Source organism: Stegostoma tigrinum, chromosome 8 (assembly GCF_030684315.1).
Source record: "Stegostoma tigrinum isolate sSteTig4 chromosome 8, sSteTig4.hap1, whole genome shotgun sequence".
Lineage (NCBI taxonomy): Eukaryota > Metazoa > Chordata > Chondrichthyes > Orectolobiformes > Stegostomatidae > Stegostoma > Stegostoma tigrinum.
Genome location: NC_081361.1, coordinates 68967206 through 68980354, shown reverse-complemented (window position 1 = coordinate 68980354; position 13149 = coordinate 68967206). Strand labels below are relative to the sequence as shown.

The window sequence follows — 13149 nt, the reverse complement described above, 5'->3', positions numbered from 1 at the left end:
CAGCATGCAGGTGCAGCAGGCAGCCAGGAAGGAAAATGGTACGTTGGTAGTCGTAGTGAGAAGATTTGAGCACAGGAGTAGAGACGTCATGCTGCAATAATTCAGAACTTAGGGCTCACCAAACTTGGAATGTTGTGTGCAGTTTTGATCTCCGTATGGTAGGAAGGATGCTCTTGATGTAGAGGGAATGCAGCGAAAGTTTATCAGATTGACATCTTGTCTGGTGGGATTGATGTATGAGGAGAGGTTGAATTGGTTTAGGGTTACATTAGTTGGAATTTAAAAGAACAAAGAGGATCTCAAAGAAACCTGTAAAATTCTAACAGGACTAAAGGGTAGCTGCAGGAATTCTGCTCCTGGAGGCAATGAGTCCAGGGCCAGGTGTCACAATCTAAGTTCAAGGGGTAAACATTTTAAGACTGGAATGAGAATTTGTTCACCCAGAGAGTGGTCAGCCTGTGGAATTCACTTCTGCAGAAAGCATTCAAGGCCAAATCACTGTTTGATTTCAGAGGCATTGGACATAGCAGCTGGAGTCTAACAGAATCAAAGGACATCAAGGACAAGAGGGAGCAGGCAGTTGAGTTGGATGATTTGTCGTGATCATCATGAATGGCAAAGTGTGCTCAAAGGCTACATGGCCTGTTCATTTCTGTTTTCTGTTTCTAGGTGTGACTAAAACCTGTCATTTTCCCTGCCATGTTTTGAAATGTATTTGCAAATTGCTTTGACAAAATTTGGATATTTGAGACTTTTGGACAAAATACTAGCCAAAAGTCTGGGAATAATAGTCCATTACTTTCAGTTCTGCTCAACTTGATGAGCAAGCTGAGATTGTTATTGGTGAACAATCATGGACTGTTCCTTCGCTCTGGGTGTCTTAATATTTGGTGAATTGTCAGTATGTGATGCTGTCAATCATACTTGATTTTCTTCCTCCTGTCGATACTCCTGGATTGATTATGGCATGTAGACATTCATCTTCGATGAACTGTCTACCAAAGCAACCACTTTGTTTCTCTTGATAAAAATTTTGATTTGCCTATTAGTTTAGTTGGAATTATACATTCATGAAGGTTTGATGAATGTCGTGCCAATTATTTAGCATAGTTCAGTTTAGCAGTTATGGTACTCTTGTAGGGGATTTTTAGTACTAGGAGCTGACACCTGCAAAAGTGAATTTTCAAGAAGATTATAGACTAATCTTGCCTCTGGGCCAAGGTACTCTTGTAAAATGTTGTATTGAGACTAAACCCCAGGGGCTCTCGGAGCTCGCTGTTTTAAGATAAAATGGGGCATTGCCAGCCAATGTGTTCTGTAGGACTTGATGCTATTGAACCAGTGTTGGTAATGGATTGTGAAGATGAGCTGCCACCCCCTACTCTCTCTCTTTCCCTACCCGCCCCCCCCCCCCCCCCCCCCCCCCCCCAACCTGCAAGCAAAGGGCGTTTGAAACTCTTGCTATCTTCCTTGCATCTTTTAAGTGATGCTTAATTTGAAGGACTATTGATTTATAGAATCACAGCACAGAAAACTGCTTGATCCTTAGACTTCTGGCTAGCTTTAAGAACTGTTAATCTGTCCTGTTTCCTGCAAGCATGCAAATACTTACTTTCTCTTCAAATGGATATCCAAATCTGTATAGAAAATCACAATTGAATTCACCACCACATCCTAGTCACATGTGAAAATATTTTTCCTCCCTCTGTCTTGGTTCTTTTGTCAAACACCTTAAACAATGTCAATAAATGTGGAGCTGGAAAAGCACAGCAGGTCAGGCAGCATCTGAGGCGCAGGGAAGTCAACGTTTTGGAAGTCCTGACAAAGGGTTTCTGCCTGAAATGTTGACTTGCATGCTCCTTGGATGCTGTCTGACCTGCTGAACTTTTCTAGCTCCACACTTATTGACTCTAGCTTGCACCAACTGCAGCCCTCACTGACTCCAGACCTTAATTAATGTCCTCTGCTTCTTGACGTCTTAAGAGTGAAAATGTTTCTCTTTGTCTACTGTGTCTAGAGCCCTTGTGATTTTGAACATCTTTATCAAATTTTCTCTCAAGCTTCTTTCTTAAAAGAGAACATCCCAGCCCTCCAGTTTATCCATGGAACTGATTCTTTTTTAGCACTGTCTTTAAAGTCTTCACATCCTTCCTAAAGTGAGGTGCCCTGAATTGGATACTCTGTTTGAGGTTGGATCAGTCTTTGATGAACGTTCATCAACACTTCTTTTGTTTTTCAGCAATTTGTGCAAATATGCCCCGGGTCTGTCTCTTTCTGCAATCCCATGAAAATAAAAATGGCCATTTAGTCATTGCCTCTCCTCATTGCTCCTAAAAAATGCATCAATGCATGTGCGTTTAAATTTCGTCTGCCATGTATCTCTGTGATTTAGCACTCTGTCTATGCTGTATTTAACTCTAATAATTATACTCCTCTGTTTATAATATTCGTAAGTTTTGTGATATCTGCAGTTTTGCAATTTCTGCATATGCAGCCAGTATTAAATCAAGAAAATCTGCATTGGCTATCTGAGATAATCTACATTTGTCTAAGTGACTATTAATTTTGTTCTGGATTATTTTAGAAATAATAATTATTGTTTCCAGAAGCTCTGCCACCCACCAGTTTTAAAATGATGAGAGTTGATTATAGGTAGTAATCAACAGGAGAATTTGTTATCCATATTTGATGTCGAACCATGCCCCATGAGAATTCATTAAGTACGAAGTCTCTGTTAAAGACCCTGAGGATCACACCCTCCTGATTGTGTACCATTGTGCCACCCTTCTAATCTGTTTTCTCCTGATTGGACAGGGCATTCTGACAGTTTGGGACATTGTCTACAAGGTATGATTGTGTATTAGGCTGATGTTTGATCTGCAAGAATATCTGGGCTGGATGTGTTTTTGTTGTTTTCATGTCAGACGATCCATTTTGTTTTATTCTTATTGGATTTTACCTATGTGGTTTCATGGTCATTTCAGAAGGTAGCTAAAAATCATCCATGTTGCTGTGGGTCCGGACTTTTATGTCAGCTAAACCGGGTAAGGAGGGCAGGATTCTTTCCCGAAAAATGTCGTTAATGAACAAGTGAACTGGCTTCTTTGCCTTTACTGGGGCTAACTCACTCTTATTTAATGAGCTTAATTTAATAATTTAACTTCTCGCAGCTATAAATGATGAAATTCGAACTTGTGTCTTGGAGCATTGCTCAGACCTCTGGATCACTAGTCTAGTAGCATCACCATTGTCACTATTCATGCACACATTACTGTTAATCTACTGTTATGTCAGATATAATTCAGTATCCTTAATGATGCATTTCTGATCTTGATACAGCCGTTATCTGATCGCATTACAGATGATGGACTCTGCTGTTTAAATAAGTCTGATTATGCTTTCATTGTACAACATAGTCAGACTGTTTTGCCAAAGGAAGGAATGGGGTTTCTCTGTTAACAAAAGATGTGGAGCAAAGGCACGTAATGGTGTTAGGTACACATCAGTCATGGTGTAATTAAGTGGCTCAACAGTTTTGAGTGAACAGCCTGTTTCTGCTTCTAGGCAGTGTATGCAGTCTACAAGACGCGCTGCAGATTTCTGCCGAAGATGTTGAACCCGTCATGAATTACATGTACAAGGAAAGCAGATACATGGGAGCACCCTAAACTGCAGGCTCCCCCTTCAAGCCACTTGCCATCCTAACTTGAAAATATATCACCTTTCCTTAACTGTCATTGGGTCAAAATCTTGGAATTCCCGAACAAATGGCATTCTGGGTAGGCCTACAGCAGCAGCTGAAAAAGGCAGCTCACCACCACCACCTTAAAATCAACATGGGATAGGAATAAATGCTGGCTCAGCCAGCAGTGACCCGCATTCCATGAGTGAATGAAAAAAAATACCTGATTGGATTGCAACACTGAGCAAATGTGTACTTGATGTTCCTTGATTTCAGGGCACAGTTTTATAATTCATCTGTTTTTGCATTCCTTTTCAGCATCTCCTCCACCTGGAGTGTCAGTTTGTTCTTAGTTAATTCATATTTTAATTTAGCATGCTTGACAGGATTTCTGGCTGGTTTGGGGCATCTAAGATTCAACCCACCAGTGCCAAGAATCAAATTTCAGAAAAATAAATTCCCTTGGAAAGGTTAAAAACTGATTTCAGCTCTTTGAAATAAAGAGACAGAAGCTTCATAATGCATTATTTAAAACAAAACCATAAAAGCATGATTGACGTGTGACCTTCAGTGTTACAAGATATATTCCCATTATAATTCACATTTTAATGTTACCAGCCCTATACAACTGTTTTCTTATTTCAGCCAAATTAGTATTGTACTGGACCCATGTGACTTTGCCACAGTCACTATATATTCTTAGCTGTGTAAACGGCTGTCTTATTCTGCGGATGCCTATGGAAAGGCTCTATCTGCTGTTGTCTAATTGAATTTGGTTTTCATCTAATCTCAGCCCAGGCATTTATGTGGATGCATTTGGAGAGTTGGAAGTTATGAAATGTTGCACAAGACTGTCTTGTCCCATGATGCTCTTGTGCATATTTTAATAACCAATTGAAGTGGTGGGTTTGCAATTTTGGTGGTAGCTTACTGAGAGCGAATGGTAGAAATAATTATATTAGTTATACAAGATTTACTCTAGTGGTGAAATTTAGCTTTTTGTTGAATACTGTTCAGTTTAATAGTATTTTGGACTTAGAAGTTTGATAGATGGAAGTGAGCCCAGCGTGTGATCACTTCAGATGATGATTTCCTGTCCCATGTGCTTTATTTTCAGTATATGAATAGAGGTAACCTCGAACAGTTGTTGGACAGCAGTGATCATCTTTCATGGCACGTCCGAGTCAAAATAGCATATGACCTTGCCTGTGGACTCAGCTACCTGCACTCAAAGGGTGTCTTTCATCGGGACTTGACTTCTAAGGTTCGGTATATGGAGGGAGAAATTTTTTAAAAATTGCTATTTATCCTTAAGATGTTAATTCAGTTATTTTACTTGGGAAACACTTAACTAACACTTATTAAGACGATTTCAAAATAATAACTAATGGAGTGGAATCAGTTCATAGGAAGTACCTTTTTGCCAAGCGTAGCATGCACAATTTAAGCACATGTTGATGAAATCATACTTGATCTTGGGGCGTATGTGTCCTGGCATTTAGTACACAGGTATCTTCATTAAGTTGGAAATGTATGGTACTATACATTAAATAAAATTGGATACCATTGGCCTGCACTATTGCCTTGCTGTTTCTCTAACTTTTGCAATCTCCCCTCGTGAGCCTTCTCCTAACTATTTGATTTCTAGCTGGAGAAAATTGCAGTCATTCTATAACATTGAGTTTTATGTATTGTTGTGGTACACTATTATAATTTACAGGGCCCCCAACAATTCCCCTACAGGACAGAGTATACATTAAGGAATGATGGGGCTTTCATGAAAAGTGCTGCAATAATTGTTGGTGACTTGAATCTTGCATCACCTGGGCAAATTGAATTGGCACCAGTTGCCTAAAGGATGAGTAGATAGTGTATTTGGCACAGTTTCTTGAAATAATGCTACTGGAAACTATTGAGCTAGATGATTTTGACCCAGTATTATGTAATGAGAAAGGATTAACAGTGAACATAGCATGACAGAATTTCTCATTCAATTTGTGTGTGAGAAGTGAGTCTGTTACTAATATCTTAAACTTAACTAAGGACAGTTACAAGGCAATGAAGATAGAGCTGGTTAAAATGAAATGGGGAGAAAAAGTTAAAAGATCAGACCATGGTGTTGCAGCATCAGACATTTAAGGAGATATTTCTTAACTTTCAGTAAAGGTATCTTCCATTGACGAAGGAACACTACTGAAGGATAAACAAGAGGGGAGGCAATGGCCTAATGCTGGACTGTTAACCCAGAGACCAGATAATGTTCTGGGGACCAGGGTTCAAATCCTGCCATGGCAGATGGTGGGATTTGATTTCAACAAATATCTGGAATTCAGAGTTTAATGATGACCATGAATCTATTGCTGATTGTTGGAAAAACCCAACTGGTCACTAATGTCCTTTAGGGAAGGAAACTGCTATCAGTACTGGTCTGGTCTACACGTGACTTCAGATCAACAGTAATGTGGTTGCCTCTTAACTGCCGTCTGGGCAATTAGGGATGGGCTATAAATGCTGCCTCGCCAGCGATGCCCTTATCCCGTGAATGAATAAAGAAAAAAAAACTTTGGCTAACTAAAGAAGGTAAGGATGGGATCAAATTGAAAGACAAAGCATGCAGTGCTATGAAGGTTAATGGTGGGGCAGAACATGAGAATATTTTAGAAACAAAGAATTGATAACTTAAAGGAGGAACTGGATTAAAGGAAAACCAACAAGACATATTAAAGTGGACTGTAGTAGCTTCTACAAGTTTATAAAAAGGAAAAGAGTAGCTAAAGTGAGCACGGGTCCTTCTGTTGCACTAGCCACATGGTGTGTTTAGCTCATATATCCCTCAAAGAATTGAGTCGACTCTTAATAGTTACAGGAAATGATCTTTATTGACTGTAACACAATTAATAGTATGTTAACAATTATGCTACAGACTAACCATTAATAAGATACATCTGACAATACTGTTAATCTAAGTCAGTATCTTGTACTTTAGCTTAAATTGGAATGATCAAACACCACCACACCAGACTTTGGCATTGATCCATATGGTGATGGGCATCTGGTCTTCCTCTCCCGGTGGTCTCGGGGACGCTCCTTCTTACAGTGATTGGTCTTGAGTTCCTGTACTCAAGGGTGCTGTCGTGGTGATTCTTATCCTTGGAAGCTTCTGCTCCTCTTTTTGGGATTTGAAGATCTTCCCAATGATCAGGAATTGATTACCCTGATTGCGTCTGATCAGTCAGGCAGTGCTATACAGATGGTGGGATGGTCTTTGGTCCTTCATTTCTGAAAGTGTCGGGGCCATGTGAGTCAGGTAGGCTTTCCAGATTAGAGTGTGAGGTATCACTTTGTTTTGAAAACCGCTTAATATTTCCCGTTTCAGAGATAGTAGGAACTGCAGATGCCGGAGAATCTGAGATAACAAGGCGTAGAGCTAGATGAACACAGCAGGCCAAGCAGCATCAGAGGAACAGGAAGGCTGATGTAACGGGCCTAAACCCTCCTTCAGAAATGGGGGAAGAGGAAGGGGTTGTGAAATAAATAGGGAGAGAGAGGGAGGTGGATAAAAGATGGATAGAGGAGAAGATAGGTGGAAAGAAGATAGACAGCTCAAAGAGGCAAGGATGGAGCAAATGTGGCGAAGTATTAGTGTATTGTCTGATTCTGCCATTTTGACTGGTCCATCTGGCTACATTTCAGAGAGTGAAACTGTGGATTACTTGAAATGAGGAAACTGCTTTGAAAAAAACTCTTCCTTCTAAAACGCCCAACAAACGTCCAAGAATAATTGAAACTTTAAAGAAAAAACAAATGCAAATAATCACTTAAAAAAAGTACTTGGGAATACAATGGGGCTTCAGGCTGGCAAGTCTCTTTGACTTGATAATCTTAAAGTAGCTGCAGAGATTATAGATGCTTTGATTGTAATCTTTAAAATTTCTGAAATTCTGGTAAGGTCCCTCCTGATTTGACAATTGCATCGATAACACCTCTGCTGAGAGAAGGATGACAGATCCCTGGAAACTGTAGACCTGTTAACCTAATGTCTGTCATTGGAATGATGCTAGAATCCATAATTAAAGGGGCAGCAGTAGAATATTTTTACAAAACTATGATGTAATCAGGCAGAATAAATGTCGCTACATGAAATGAAAACTTTAACAAACGTATGTTCGGTATTTTAAGGATGTAATAAACACCCCCTATAATTTTAACAAGACTTTCCTGTTTTTAAACTTGAGCCTCCTAGCAATGAAGGCCAAATTATATTTTCTTAATTACTTGCCACCTGCATGCTAACAATTGTTTCGTGCTTGAGAATCCCCAGATCCTGTGCTGTCCTTATTTTTGGAATCTCTCTTTTTAAGCAATAGTCTGCCTTTTGATTTTTTTTTCCCTACCAAGTGCATGACTACATTATATTACATCTGCTAAGCTTTTGCTTGCTCACTCACTCAATCTGTCTCTATCTTTCAGATTCCTTTGGTCCTCAGCACAGCATGCCTCCCATTATTTTTGTATCATCAGCCAATTTGGACTCATTGCCTTTCTCCCCCTCCTCAAAGTCATTAATGCAGGTCGTAAATAACTGAGGCCTAAGGAATGATCCTTTTTAAGGTGAAAGGGTCAAGATTTGAAAGGGATTTCAGGGGCAACTTTTTCACATCAGTCATATGTGGAATGAACTGCTATTGGAAGTGGTAGATGCAGGTACTGTTACAACATTCAAAAGACATTTGGACAGGTACATGAATAAGAAAGGTTTAGAGGGATGTGGACCAAATGCAAGCAATTGGGATTAGTTTTAGTTTAGCATACCAGGTTGGCATAAGTTGGACCTCAGGGACTGCTTCTGTGCTGAATGTCTCTATTTGCCAAAATCTTGTCTTGATATCTTTTTGCCATTGAAAATGGATGTCAAATTAATTTACTTATACAAGGCACAACCTTTTTACTTGGATTGTGCAAATACCTTATTAGGGCAGCATGGTGGCTCAGTAGTTAGTGCTGCTGCTTCACAGTGCCAGGGACACTGGTTTGATTCCAGCCTCAGGCAATTTTCTGTCTGGAGTTTGCACATTCTGCCAGTGTCTACATGGGTTTCCTCCGGGTGGTCTGATTTCCTCCACGGTGCAAAGATTTGCTAAATTGCCCATAATGTCCAGTGATGTGTAGGTTAGGTGGATTGGTGATCAGAAATCCAGGGTTACAAGGATAGTGTATGGGTCAGGTCTGGGTGGGATGCTCTTCAGAGGGGCAGTATGGACTCGATAGGCTGAATGGCTTGCTTCCACACTCTGGGGATTCTGTGATTGGCAAGGCAATTGTATTTTCTTTCGGAAATAAGATTCAATGCAAAGCTAAGTTAGATTGTAGATTTCATAATATTTACTTCTTTGTGTTATTCCTTTGCAGAATGGCAGAAATCATTTTGTTTTATTAAGCTTTTGTGTACTATATGAATCACTGTTCAGAGGGATCCTGTTGACATAATGTGCAATGAAGCTGTACGTCCTCTTGCAAGTTTCCTGAAGAAAAGTCTTCTGACTAACAATCAGAATGTCATTCAATAGTTGTGTAGAAAGAACTCTTGACGTTTCATTCCCTAATTAGGGATAACACAAAGAATTAAGTTCAGTGGTAGTATGCCTCAGTTTAGAGTCTTGATTCCAAAAAACAAACAAAATGATTGTCTTGATATTATGAAGATTTTTCCACAATCCTTGCAAAAGCTGAAGGAACAGCAGCTCTTAGGAATTTTCAGATTTTCTGGGCTCTGTTAAGTTCAACAGTTTCACTTTGTAGCCTGTGCCTTGTTTTGTTTCCTTTCTCTTGATTTTGGTTTTAATTTTTCTGTTCTACCTTTCCAAGGGCTGATGTTCATGTTTCATCATTCAGACCTCCTCCAGACACCTTTTGAAAAAAGCTTGTCCTAATGATGCTGCTTTTGGCCTTACACTAGTGATCTTTTTTCATTTGATTACTTATACCCTCCACCTTCTCATAAACCTCTGCTATGATTTTTCTTCTAACCTCCCCTGTGATCTTATTCTAACCTCCCTTTCGCTTGCTCAAAATATGCTGCATATGCCCTTAATTCTTTCATGGGATGGGGGCATCACTGGAAAAGATGATGGTCGTTGCGCATGGTTTATTTTCCTTCAGCAGAATATATTGCTAGAGCATTTCAGAGAGCAGTTACAAGTTAATCACATTGCTGTGCGCCTGGAGTCACATGGAGGCTAAATCAGGTAAGGATGGCAGATTTGTTTCAGAGATAGTAGGAACTGCAGATGCTGGAGAATCTATGATAACAAGGTGTAGAGCTGGACGAACACCAGGCCAAGCAGCATCAGAGGAGCAGGAAAGCTGACATTTTGGGCCTAGACCCTCCTTCAGGATGGCAGATTGCCTTCCCTAAAGAACATGAGTGAACCAGATGGGTTTTTGCTCCTTGTGAAGTGAACATGTAGTGTCTTTTACTATGCATGACATATTTGTGTGGATGAACTGGAATTATGACACTACCTCCTAAATAAATTTTGTATCTAAATGGTGTCCTCCATGTACTGTTTATTCAGCGAGTGTTCATTATTCATAATCATAGCAGTTTTTTCATTGGCTTAGGTTTGAGGTTCTCATTGTATGACAGGAAGATGGTCTAAAGCACGTAGCCCAACTGTAAAACAAAAACCAAAAGAACTGTGGATGCTGTAAATCAGGTACATAAACAGAAGTTGCTGTAAAGCTCAGCAGGTCTGGCAGCATCTGTGAAGAAAAGATCAGAGTTAATGTTTGAGGCCTGGTGACTGTTCCTCAGAACTGATGGTAGCTAGGGAAGCGTTGGTTTATATGCAGAAGATAGGGAGGGATATGGGGTAGGGAGTAAATGATAGGATAAAGGATAGAGCCTAAAGAGAGGGAAGACAAGAGGTAAGGGTGGCAGTTGTGAGGTAAGAATGTTAAGATGAGACCAACTTCGACAAGCGAGCCTCCAAAATCCCCCCCACCTTCCTCAGCCGAGGATTCCCCAGTACCATTGTTGACAGGGCCGTCAACCAGGTCTGACCCATCTTCCGCACTTCTGCCCTCATCGCTTCTCTTTCCTCCCACAACAGTGATAAGGTTCCTCTTGTTCGTACTTAGCATCGCACCAGCATCCACATCCAGACACCATTTCTGCCACCACCAGACTCGCATTCCCCTCTTCTCCCTTGTCCACCTTCCGCAGGGACTGTTCCCTCTGCGACACATTGCTCCACTCTTCCTTCACATCCAAGGACTGTGCCCCCCCCCCCCCCACACTACTTTCCCCTGCAACCGGTGAAGGTGTAACATCTGCCCATTATCACCCCTCTCCTCACTATCCATGGGCCCAAATATACCTTCCAGGTGAAGCAGCACTTCACCTGCACCTCCCAGAATCTGGTCCACTGCATTCGCTGCTCATAATGTGGTCTCCTCTCCGTTGGGGAAATGAAGCATAGACTGGGTGTCCGCTGTGCAGAGCATCTACATTCTGATCACAGAAAAGACCTTCAAATTGTCTGCCAAGTCAACACATCGCCCTGTCCCGGGCCACCATGTCTCTCAGGCTTGCTGCAGTGTTCCAGTGAAGCTCCGCGCAAGCTGGAAGAGCAACACCTCATTTTCTCCTTGGGGACCCTCTGGACTCAGTATCGAGTCTCCCATGTCCCAGCCCCCTACCCCACACACCAGGCCTTGTTATCAACATAGCCTGGCAGTACACATTACCCATTGTTAGTCACTAACAGTCCCCATTTATCAGCTATTCGCCCTCCTGGGCTGATCATTATCAACTCCTTTGTCTGTCCAAATACTCTTCTGTCTCTCACACACTCTCTCTTTTCTCTGCTCTTCTCTCTCTTTGGACCCTATCCTTTATCCTATCATTTACTCTCTACCCATCCCCTTCCTATCTTTTGCTAATAAAATGACGTTTTCTTAGGTACCGTCAGTTTTCAGGAACGGTCACTGGACCTGAAATGCTAACTTTGTTTTTTCCTTCACAGATACTGCTGAGTTTTTCTATCAACTTCTGTTTTTGTTTCAGATATAAAACAACTGTGGATACTGGAGATCTGAAACAAACAAATTGCTCGAAAAACTGAGCATGTCTGGCAGTATCTGCGGAGAGAAATCTGAGTTAACAAACTTGAGTTCAGTGACTCTTTTACATTGCTAAAAGTAGCTAGGAAACGTGGTATTTATGCTAATGATGAGGGTTCAGGCAAAAAGTGTGACCAGATGGGTGGAAACGGAGCCAGAAGAGAGAGGGGGGGAAAAGAGTTAATTAGACAAAGGGATTGTTGATAGTAAGCCGGGAAAAGGAAGAATCTCGATAGCTAATGAAGACTATGAACGATTGAAAAAAGGTTGGTTTCAGCATAGCCAACCCATTTCGTGACAGAACCTGGAACAGGTCGTTAAATCATGACATCCTTACTTGAGATGTGTTTGGCAAACGGAACTTCATAAAATAAGCATGTGCTTCAACAAAAGGACTGCTTTCATTAAAGATAAATAAGGTGTGGAGCTGGATGAACACAGCGGGCCAAGCAGCTTCAGAGGAGCAGGAAAGCTGACATTTTGGGTCTGGACCCTTCTTCAGAAATGTATTCAGAAACTTCTTCAGAATTTCTAAAGAAGGACCCAGACCCGAAATGTCAGCCTTCTGCTGCTTGGCCTGCTGTGTTCATCCAGCTCTGCACCTTGTTATCTCAGATTCTCCAGCTTCGGCAGTTCCTGTTATATCTGCTTTCATCAAAGATTGCTTTCAGTTAAAATTAAGAATGCACCCACCTTGGTGGGAATTGATTCAGACTTCAGCAATTCTATACTGTACACAGTGGAAAGTGACTTTTTTCGTGTCCCCAAAGAATAATTGGTTGTAGCTTCATTGCTGTAGGTGGAATTTAGAACACACATCTGAATCAGTGGCCACCAAGTTGAAGAGCTCTTAATCTGAATTTTAAATTATCTCTAATGAAATCCATCCTTTGTCACTTGTGTTAATTTAAAGGAGGCAGCTGGTTATCCTAAATTTTATGCTAATGTTCAAAGGACATGAGTTTGAATTCAATATGACACTGAGGGAAAATTTAAGTTAATAATCTGTTCTTTCAGAGAAGGAAATCTGTCATCCTTGCCAGTAATGCCTTCATCAAGTGAACAAATAGAAAAGAAAAATATCAAAGGTGCAATTTTCTAAATTCAGACTTGCACTTTTCCACAGCTAGCAGTTTCCATGACATAAAGGCATGAAGTAATTGTTATTTCTTGTGTAATCAATTCTGCTTTTATCTCCCACAGAACTGTTTAATTAAAATGGAAGAGAATGGGTACACAGGAGTTTTGGGTGACTTTGGACTGGCAGAGAAAATCCCTGATAAGTAAGTAAACAATCTTTTCCCTTTTAAATGTAATTTTCAACTTGGGTAACAGAATTATAA

The 13149-nt window shown here is 40.7% G+C and overlaps 1 protein-coding gene across 1 annotated transcript in view; it reads left to right on the top strand.

The window, feature by feature from the left end:
* tesk2 (testis associated actin remodelling kinase 2) overlaps positions 1-13149 on the top strand; it is an 84487-nt gene that overhangs the window by 37761 nt on the left and 33577 nt on the right. The window contains exons 5-6 of the mRNA XM_048539099.2: positions 4800-4946; positions 13010-13089. Of these exons, the coding sequence (XP_048395056.1) occupies positions 4800-4946; positions 13010-13089 (227 nt within the window). The remainder of the gene's footprint in view (positions 1-4799; positions 4947-13009; positions 13090-13149) is intronic.